The sequence below is a fragment of the Scardinius erythrophthalmus genome (assembly GCF_964197995.2).
Source record: "Scardinius erythrophthalmus genome assembly, chromosome: 2".
NCBI classification, from domain to species: domain Eukaryota; kingdom Metazoa; phylum Chordata; class Actinopteri; order Cypriniformes; family Leuciscidae; genus Scardinius; species Scardinius erythrophthalmus.
The window spans coordinates 2670834-2681339 of record NC_138222.1 but is presented as its reverse complement, the minus strand read 5'-3'; the positions used below and the strand labels follow the sequence as shown (position 1 = coordinate 2681339).

Below are 10506 nucleotides of genomic sequence, written 5' to 3'. Positions count from 1 at the left end.
CTGACGACTGCTGGTCCAATGTGGGTGCAGCGTAATATCATACAGGTATACATGCCTTTTTAACTGATTATTAATTAAGGTTTACAGTTTCAATTACAGAGTTCAAGATAAATCCTTTAATTTCTACTGGAGCTGCCAGTTTGCTCAGTTTCAAATTATTATTAACAGCACAAACTATGTAAAAGCGGCAACCCTTACGTAAGGCACTATGAAATCCCTTTATTTTTTTATGTTTTTTTTCCTATTTATTTTTTCTGGATTCTGTTTTTCGTTTTTTTACTCCTTTTGAATAGTTATATTACATTTTAGTAATCAGAAACGTAATTGAAATCATGTATCTAATTCATTGAAAAATTTATTAAAAGTTTAACAAAAATTAAATTTAGGGCTTAATGAATTATAATTTTTTTTTCTCAAATTCGGTTTTAATTTGACCAAATTTTGTGCTTTCTGTTTTAAGTCATCTGAATTCCATTTTAATTGTTTAATTCAATTTTAATACTAAAAAAGCATGCCCAATTAATTGAATTCATAAAAAGATAAATTTTTCTTTTTTAAAAATGTTTTATTTCATTTATTTCCATGAAATGTTTTTATTTTATTTTATTTTTTTAAATTCTGTGCTGTGTATTTAATTTATTTTGATAATCAAATTAAGGCATAAAACATTGATTAAATTTATGTTTTAATCATGTTGAATTAAACAAACTTTTAATCAGTCAAATAAAGCTAAATTCTATGGTACAACAGTAGCCTAATATTAGTAGCCTAGTCACAATTTCTTCAAATTAAACCAAACTTTTATTTTGACGGGCTGCTGTGAAGACTTTTTCGGTTTATAATTCACAGACACTAGTCTACATGGCGATTTGATTTAAGTATACTGATATGCTTTTTATTTATTCATCAAAAAATGCCATTGAATTGCGCGTTTTACAGTACATTTCTATTTTATGACTGGATTCTGAGAGTCCATCCGTGTTTTCTGTTTCCTCGTTTTCATCACTCCTTCAATATTAGTGGAGTAATGTAGGGAATAGTGAATGAGGGTATCAGGTGTGATTTTGAACACAGCCAGAGATCCATGGTGCCGTTACGGCCCGCAGCTGACCTCCATACACCTGCCAATAAACAGATATATATATATATATATATATATATATATATATATATATATATATATATATATATATATACATATATATATATATATACACAAGTATTTTTTCCATGCACAATTACAAACGGGAAACATTGTAGGTTTTATTTAGCCTCGAAGAATTCTCCTCTCCTCAGCTGCCCTCAACATAGACATGTTAATTAATACAGTGCGAGCTGGGAAGTAGGCTTGTTTGGCATGTGAAGTCAAAAGTTCAACAATCATACACTCTGGGTTGAGCCTGTTGGGTCATTTTTGGGGTTATTTTTTCCATGCTGGGGTAATTTTTGTGTTACCCAGTGTGAAACGGAGAGGACAAAATCCTATCGATTCCCAACTTTCGGTGCTTCTTGGCTGATGGTTTTGGCCGTAGTGCTATTAGTGTGTCCGTTGGCAGGTGAAAAAAATAAGCGAAATATGGTCGAATTTGGACGTAAAAGTAAGTTATGAAATTTTAAACTTTTAAAAAGCAAATTCATTTAACTATATAAGCTGTATAACTGTCGAGTTCTCATTCTTTCCTGCACTTTTCTCACTCACACAAATTGTTTTTACTCTAGCCTATATTTTTGTCCATTTCCGGATGTTCTTGCTTATTAATAAATGTTCACCTTTCAATTGTTAATATTTCCTGTGTTGCTACTCTAGTAATTCTGTATGGCATGTGCAAAGCATGTGTAAATTCATAAGTCGACAGCATTGCTGAGTATTTCCTCCTTAAAACTGCAGTGAACCAAAGACAGTCTCAAAAACACGCTTTGAAATCGCTGGTGTTTCTGACGTCACAAACTACCTTGTAACCAATCAGATCAACGTGTGATCGTCAACCAGTGGATCTCTGAGCTGAGGGAGTGAGTGGAGGCAGGGCTCATTTGCATATTCATAGAACCATGCATACTAAATGAGGCAAGAGTGTCGAGTTACATTCAAGATATTTTAAGCCATAAAGAATTATTTTTAAGGAAAAAGTTTTCAAATATGTCATTTTGGTGATCAAAGATGAGTTTTAAGGGATAAAATATTGACAACAGGGGGACTTTAACAAATTGTTTTTAACCCAGCATTTTTTAGTGTCGTGAGCAGGTAAAGAAGCACATGGCAGCTGTTATACTAAACAGGACACATATTATATTATTAGAAAAATATTATTTTATTGTTTGCTTAGAAATTTCTCCATTACAAAACCATAACCTGAAAATTCATCATTAGAACAACTAAAAAAATGTGCAAGGCCAAACTCACACAGTGTATTGTGCTTTATAGTTTGCATTCAGTGTATCAGTCAGTACAGCAGTTCTGCTGAGCATCTCTAACTCGAGGAACAGCAGCCGGCCTCTTCATGTTTGCTCAGGAGGGATACTCTGGAGAAGGTTTTGAAGCAGCTTCTGCACTGGTATTTCTTGATCTCGGAGTGTGTTTGTAGATGCGCTCGCAGGTTTGAGCGGTCAGCGAACGCACGACTGCAGTGAGGGCAGGAGAATGGCTTCTCACCTGGACACAGTAAAGTCTTATTTTACATACTTTTCTTTCTTTTTTTTTTCAAAATTACAATGCATCATTTTCATTCTTCTGTTAGTTCACCTGAAATGAAAATGTTACTTACACTGTAGAAAATACACTTTACCTATAATGCATTATAAAGGTATTCATAATGTAGCCCGAGGTTATAAAGCATTTTATTTGATTTTTTCATAAAAAAAATAACTTTTTGCAAACTAAAGTTCAAATGCATTATAATATTTGCAGATTCCTTGTTGCATCTGAAATTGGTCTAAAGGTGTTGCAATGAATAGATATAATGCATTGTAACTGTGTTTATAATTCTTAATGAAACCATTTAATTGCAATATAAGGTGCACAATTTATGCATTAAAATACTTTTATAATGTATTATATATAAAGGGTTTATTAGACATTATTAGAGTATGTTTTGTGTGTGTGTGTGTTTGTGTGTTTCAAAATTACAATGCATCATTTTCATTCTGTTAGAAGTGGTTCACCTGAAATGAAAATGTTACTTAAACTGTAGAAAATACACTTATTTAAAGCCTTTATGTATTATGGATTATAAAGGTATTCATTATGTAGGCTATACTGCATTATTTTTTTAATAATGCATTACCATTTAATTGCAATATAAGGTGCACAATTAATGCACTAAAATACTTTTAGAATGTATTATATAAAAGGTTTATTAGACATTATTAGAGTATGTTTTTTTGCATTATAATATTAGCAGATTCCTTGTTGCATCTGAAATTGCTCTAAAGGTGTCACAATAAATAGATATTATAACGTATAACTATAACAATTATTCATCAGACCATCAATGCATTATAAGTTGCATAATTATAATGCATTAAAATACTTTTATAATGCATAGCATTTATTAGACATTATTGGGTATGTTTTACATTTCCCCTGTGCTGTCGTTTTCAAATCTCATTTGCGTTCACATATTTCAAACCTGATGTGAAGTGAAAACCAATGTCTTTTGCCATCAGATTATTATTTTTATTGTCAAAACAGAAATATCTAAAGACTCAACACAATGAGAACAAGATTAGAGACTGCGGAAGGGAAAACTGACTCAAGTTTTGGTGTGTTCAAAGACTCACTTTAGATTAATTTAGCTTTTGTGATCATTGTGGAGTTTGGTAGTATAGTCGAACGGTTTCCACCCACCTATTTATGCACATTTTGGGAATTCACATTAAAAATAATGCAGGGTGGAAACTGGATGCACTCATGCGCTCTGTTGAGGTGGTTAAAGCTTTTATCCGATATGAAGACATGCAGATAAACTACGATGGAAACACATATACAGAATTAATCTCTCGATGCGTAACAATAAACTCATGTGACTTCGCCTCAGCGTCAGCTGTGATTGGATAACTGGAGTAACCAGCGGACCAATGGCATCGCAGCGTCTCTAATGTTGGTTTGGTGTTTCTGAAACGCCGGAGTCGAAGTGTGTGATCAGAATGATTTGATGTTTTATGCGATATTACAATTTTACGCATAATTTAAGTTCGCAACTTTGGATGGAAACACAGCTATTCTCACACAAGCAGAAAATATGAAAAGAACACTTAAAAATAAAGGGGTTACACTTTATTAAGGTTTGATTATTGAAATAAGTAATATTAATTAACTACATGTACTTACAATAGTTACGGTTTAGGGTTAGTTTCTTGTAATTACGCATAATTTACTGTTATTACTATAGTAAGTTCATGTAGTAATGTGTAATTACATTACAAGTGCCACCAATAATGTTCTTTATTGGCATCGACAGCTCCATGAAGAACCTTTAACATCCGTGAAACCTTTCCATTGGACAAAAGATTGTTTATAGCGGGGAAATGTTCTTTAGATTATAAAAATGTTCTTCATACTAAGAAAAAAAAAAGGTTCTTTGCAAAAATCCCTTTTGAAACCTTTTATTTTAAGAATGAAGGGTGAGATGACAAAGGTTTGTATACTCCACTGATGTATAATTTTACAGACTTAACTTGACATATAATTTTTTTTTAACTTGTATATAAAAAGATATGCCTGGACAAAAGTACATCTTCACCCCATTTGTTTGTTTAATTTGTGATAATAACGCAATGCAACCTGACAAACTGTCCAACATAATTTGGTCCAGGCTTTCACACAAAGAGAGAACCAGTGAAATATTAATAACGGATACTAAGCTTTTTCCTGTCAGCTTTTTGTTTTTCCTTGCATATACAGTATAGATTATTTTTGTATATTAAAATAAAATAAAAATATTGTGATTTTAACCCTCTGGGGTCGACAAACACACCGGCGCATTTTGCTGGATTTTTTTCACATAGCAGCAAAATACTTAAAATACTCTGTCATTTACGGTCATGCATATACATATTGTAATTTTAACGGTAAACAACTGTTAATTGGTTAACAGAAAGTGAAAACGTAAATTGACATTCCCACAATTCCCTGCGTGACGCTTCACATCTGATGTATTTTTGTTGAAATAACTGTTTCTTCATAGTTTTTCTAATCAGTTATGTACATTAGGGTTTCATGTTACATTTAATGTTGTTAAATTAATGCTTATTGCAATTTTTTCTTGTGTTACCATGATGGTGTTTAGTGTGTGTGAATGACTGTGCAGCTTCTATATATTAGTATTAACTTTCTCAGTTTGTGGAAAAGCTGCTATGATGAGCTTTGATTCATGATTGATTGTTGTTTTGATGGTTGTCATGTATTACAATGGTATAAAACAGATATTAGTACTTCAATATATTGGTAAATTATATATTTTTTACTGTAAATTTAGGTTACGACAGTAAATCCTAAATAAAATGTTGCTACCGTATTTTTTACTGTAAATTTCTGGCAACCACAGCTGGCAGTTTATACCGTAAATTTAACGAATTCTTTTTTTTTTTTTTTGTAGTTCTCCACTTTTCTCAAATAAAAGTCACTGTGAAAATCCCCTTTCAGAACCTTTATTTTTAAGAATGTGTGTTGAGAAAACGACACATGTTTTGAGTGACAGCTTTCCCTCCACGAGTCTGATTGTACCTGTGTGTGTGCGAATGTGTCCCTGAAGCAGCCAGGGCCTGGAGAAGGCCTTCCCGCACAGCTTACACACACACGGCAGAGTGTGTGTGCGGATGTGCATCTTCAGCGCTCCCAGACTCACGTACTCCTTCTCGCAGAACTTGCAGATGAAGAACCTCTGGCACTGCCTCTGGTCCGTCAGACTGGAGAAGCTCAGGAACGCTCTCTGGCAGTCGAAGCATCCATCACTGCCATCCTGAAGGACTCTTTGGGAAAGCGGGAATGAGCGTGGATCTGAAAGAGGACTGGACGTCACAGGGAAAGGGAAAGAGAGACCCAGAACCGGGTTCTGTGGAGGAACGTACATCCCTGAGCTGATCGGGTTCATCCGTAAAGTCGAGCTCAATCCCGAAGGACACAGAGTCTCGTGAGGATTCAGTGCTTTGAGTTTGGAGCTTGAAGATTCAATATGAATCACATCTGTGGAGATATGTAATGCACATGATCAGATCGTTCTTATAACATAACCTGAGTCCATTGGTCAACTTTTAAATAAATCTCTATAATTCCCAAATATTATTTGTGACACAATATATAAGGTCGATTAGTTAATGTATTTACTAACATCAACTAACAAGAGCAATACATTTGTTACAGTATTTATTAATCTTTGTTCATGTTAGTTCACGGTGCATTAACTAATGTTAACAAATACAACCTTTGATTTTAATAACGTATTAGTAAATGTTGAAATGTTCATTAACTAAGATTAATAAATGCTGCAGAAGTATTGTTCATTCTTAGTTCATGTTAACTAAGGTAGTTAACTAATGTTAACTAATGAACGTTATTGTAAAGTGTTACCAGATTATTTCTCAACTGGTTAACCCTGGAGCCTGAAATAATAAAATGTGCCTTTAAACATGATTGATTTCCCATTATCCACCTTAGATTTAACATAAGAGCAAGTGTAATGTGCGAGGCTTCTGGTGTCATCCGCTTTTTCTTTATCGTAATCATGAACTCACTCTAAAAAATGCTGGGTTGTTTCACACCATGTTTGGGTCAAATATGGTCAAACCCAACCGTTAGGTTTAAAATTTAAAGTCCCCCTGTAGTCAATTATATCCCTTAAAACTAATCTTTAATCACCAAAATTACACATTTAAGTGTTTTTTCCTTAAATTCTTCATGCCTTAAAATATCTGGAATGTAACTCTACACCTCATTTAGTATTCGTGGTTCTATGAATATGCAAATGAGCCCGCCTCCACTCACTCACTCAGCTCAGAGATCCACTGGTTGACGATCACACGTTGATCTGGGGTGCGTTTCCCGAAAGCATCGTTGGCCAACTATGGTCGCAAGTTCCGTCGTTACCAATAGAGTTCAATGGACATTGCGATGAACTTGCGACCATAGTTGGCCAACGATGCTTTCGGGAAACGCACCCCTGATTGGTTACAAGGTAGTTTGTGACGTCAGAAACACCAGCGATTTCAAAGCGTGTTTTTGAGACTGTCTTTGGTTCACTGCAGTTTTAAGGAGGAAATACTCAGCAATGCTGTCGACTTATGAACTTACACATGGTTTGTCTTAAAGCACATTAAAAACACCACATAGACACATAAACTACATTAAACGTTGGATTTTCACCAGAGGGGGACTTTAAATAAATTTTTTAAATCAACAGCTGAGATGAATATTTGACTCAAACATGTTCACCAACTGGCTGTGAAAATGGGTCCATGAATCTTGGCATTGGAAAAGTCTCTTCTGTGTGCGGTAATAAGGATCTCTGTAATGTGCAAAATGCTGCCGGTATTGTACTTTACTGCCATAGAATAGTTTACAGTCATAAAAAGTGCAATTATTACTCTATTATTATTATTACTTTTCTCTAAAAATTGCTGGGTTGTTTCAACAGTCAAATATGGACAAACCCAACCGTTGAGTTAAAAAAGGGTTTTTATTTATTTATTTGTTTTACATTTGAACTAATGGTTGGGTCTGTCCATATTTGACCCAAACTATTTTTCTGAGTGTGGTTTGTTGCACAAATAATTTTACATTTACTCCATTTAGTCTTTCTTCTCATAAGTCCTATGATGAATCAGAAGTCTCGCACGCTTACATCCGCATTGCAAAATAAGGTGGATATTTATTATTTAAACACAATAAATTTAACTTGTATATGAAAACAAATAGGCCTGGGGAAATGTACATCTTCACCCTAATTTGTTTGCTTTATTTGTGATATTAACACAGTGAAAAATATCAAATTGTGCATCTGCCATTCAAAGAAATTATGAACACATGCAAAAACAAGAGAGAACCAACAAAATATCAATAACGAATTATGTTGTAGTCAGTGCTTTTTCCTGTCAGATTATTGTTTTCCTATGCATTTTTTTAGCATTTTAAAATAAAACTTAAAACTAGATTGCCTTTTTGTGACAGAAAAACACGGATAAGTTTTTGTTCTTTTCTCATATTTGTACCTTTTCTCCTGTGGCAAAATTATTTTTTATGGTAACATAAAAATAACAACGTAACAAGGTTCCATTAGTTAATGGTAGTTAACACATTAACTAAAATTAACCAACAATGAGCAATTCATTAGTTAGGCCTACCTATTAATAAAAACCTTTATTAATGTTAGTTTATGATAATACAACTGTTGATTGTAATAAATAAATATTAACAGATACAACTTTTGATTTTAATAATGTATTAGTAAATACTGAAATTAACATATGGTAAGATTATCAAATGTTTTAGTTGTTCAGTTCATGTTGCAGATAATTAATGTTAACAAATGAAACCTTATTCATTTTGTCAGAGAAGATCATCAGTGGAAGAAATAAAAACAGCAAGGGAACAAAATAATACTATAAAAATAAATGGCTAAGGCTTTGTTAAAACAAAATGCAAGTTATAGTTAGTTGAGCCAATGGATTTCCCAAGCAGCCAAATACAGACTTTTGTCAAAAAATAACTCTCTCTTTAGTTACTATACTGTCTATTCCTCTTTTTCTTATTTCTAATCTCTCTCTAAGATACTGTTGAATAATAATAGTTTGGTTCCTGCTCTAGTTTATCCCTCTTCAGCTCTTCTAACCCAGAGAATAAGAGTTCAACGAGCCGCTCTTTTGTCAGAGATTCTGCACCTGCTAAACTCATATCTTCATCCTTCTCTCATTATCTCCTCATCATGACGGATAAAACATCTATAGCTGATCATACAAGCATGTAGTGAATCTAGCTGACACATTTTAAACAGTGACAGGCTGTATATATCTCAAAACTTGTAGAATTACCATGCATGCATTTTCAATTACATCCAACACAAACTGAAAGACTACTATAAGTAAATATTCATTTACAGATATTTTTGCACTATATTTTTACACACAAAACATCTGTGATATTGTCCACGTTAAACTGTAAGATTTGTACTTTCAGAATTGTATTAAATCATAATAATTCAAAACTACTATTTAATTTATACCTTTCAAATTAACCAAAAAAAGTGAATTTTATTATCCAATGTTATTTCTGCGAAAAAAGATTTGTTAAAAATCGTAATGTAGCCTATGCAAATATCGAAATGATATAATATAAATGATAATAACCCAACTATGAAACAAACAAACAAATAGTTATATTAGGTACAGAACAAACATCTTTAATTAATAAGCCTGAGTGACAAATGTAGTATTTTAGTCCGAGTCTGGAAATAAGTTACCGTGTTTCTTTGAGTCCAGCACTCCATAGTCAGGCTTCTTGTTCGTGAGATGTTTCTTCACCAGGAAAGATCTGGGCATCGTATTTCGGGTCTTTAAAAGGAGACCAGGTTTGCCTTCTGGCCACGAGCACGAGCTTTAAGCGTGAGATGTTGAGTGTTGAATAAATAGCTGATGTTTAAAGGCTGTTTTTAGCGCCACATTCTCGAGTAAAGAAGAGAAGAGAGAGTCAGGTGCAGATAGAGCTAGACGGACAGCTGGATCAACCAATCAGAATGGAAGGACAAGTGTAAATGGGCGGGGCCAAGTGTGTCGCGGCATTCCGCAGCAAACAGGTGCACGCGCGCGATCAAAACAACACAACTTTGTTTTGATGAAACATCATCACATGTTCTTTTGTTTTTTCCCCTCACTCTCTTTTAGACAACTCACTGAGGAAAAGATCGAAAGCAATAGCTTAGTTCAGACTTATACTTTAGACATAACGTTACATGATGTTCAATGCTTAAAATGTGGCGAATCATTTAATGTAGCCTATGAATAGGTAGGCCTAGAATAAAATAAATGATAATATTTTGCTTTATTGTATTGTTCTATCCCAACAAATGTCCCACTGAAACGTCTAAAATCTGCTTGAAATGTAAAGGTTAAAAAAGAATAGTTAATTAGTTAAATCTGACAGCTTATGTCTGCTTAATGCATTTTGCTTTATCGGAAAATAGAGACCATGATAACAATTTATTTAAAGAGTTTAGGCTATAATTTATTTAACTTGCACCTCATTATATGTTTTTTTTCCACAAGGGAGACCAGATGATGTTGTAACATGCAACATATTAAGGACTTCAGTAACTCTGTCACACAAAACTCTCAAACTTGATAAAGCCTAGCCTAAATCTAATCGTCCCATATTTGTCTGTTACAAATTAATAACGCAACATCCCTAAACAAAGTAGGCTACTGATCTTAACCTGTCGCACCGCTGAATGGGTTTGTGCATGAATTTACTGTGGTAGCCTAAGCAATTTACTATTTTTAATTTTTTTTTGTTCAAAATAA

At 33.5% G+C, this 10506-nt stretch overlaps 1 protein-coding gene across 1 annotated transcript; it reads right to left on the bottom strand.

Moving 5' to 3' along the window:
- Nucleotides 1-2295: 2295 nt before the first annotated feature.
- On the bottom strand, nucleotides 2296-9658 carry snai3 (snail family zinc finger 3). The gene is made up of 3 exons (XM_081355890.1): nucleotides 9450-9658; nucleotides 5723-6181; nucleotides 2296-2650 (listed from the first exon to the last, which is right to left on the bottom strand). Exons 1-3 carry the CDS (start codon nucleotides 9526-9528, stop codon nucleotides 2469-2471), a joined length of 720 nt encoding a protein of 239 aa, XP_081212016.1. The 5' UTR covers nucleotides 9529-9658; the 3' UTR covers nucleotides 2296-2468.
- Between the last annotated feature and the right edge of the window lie 848 nt (nucleotides 9659-10506).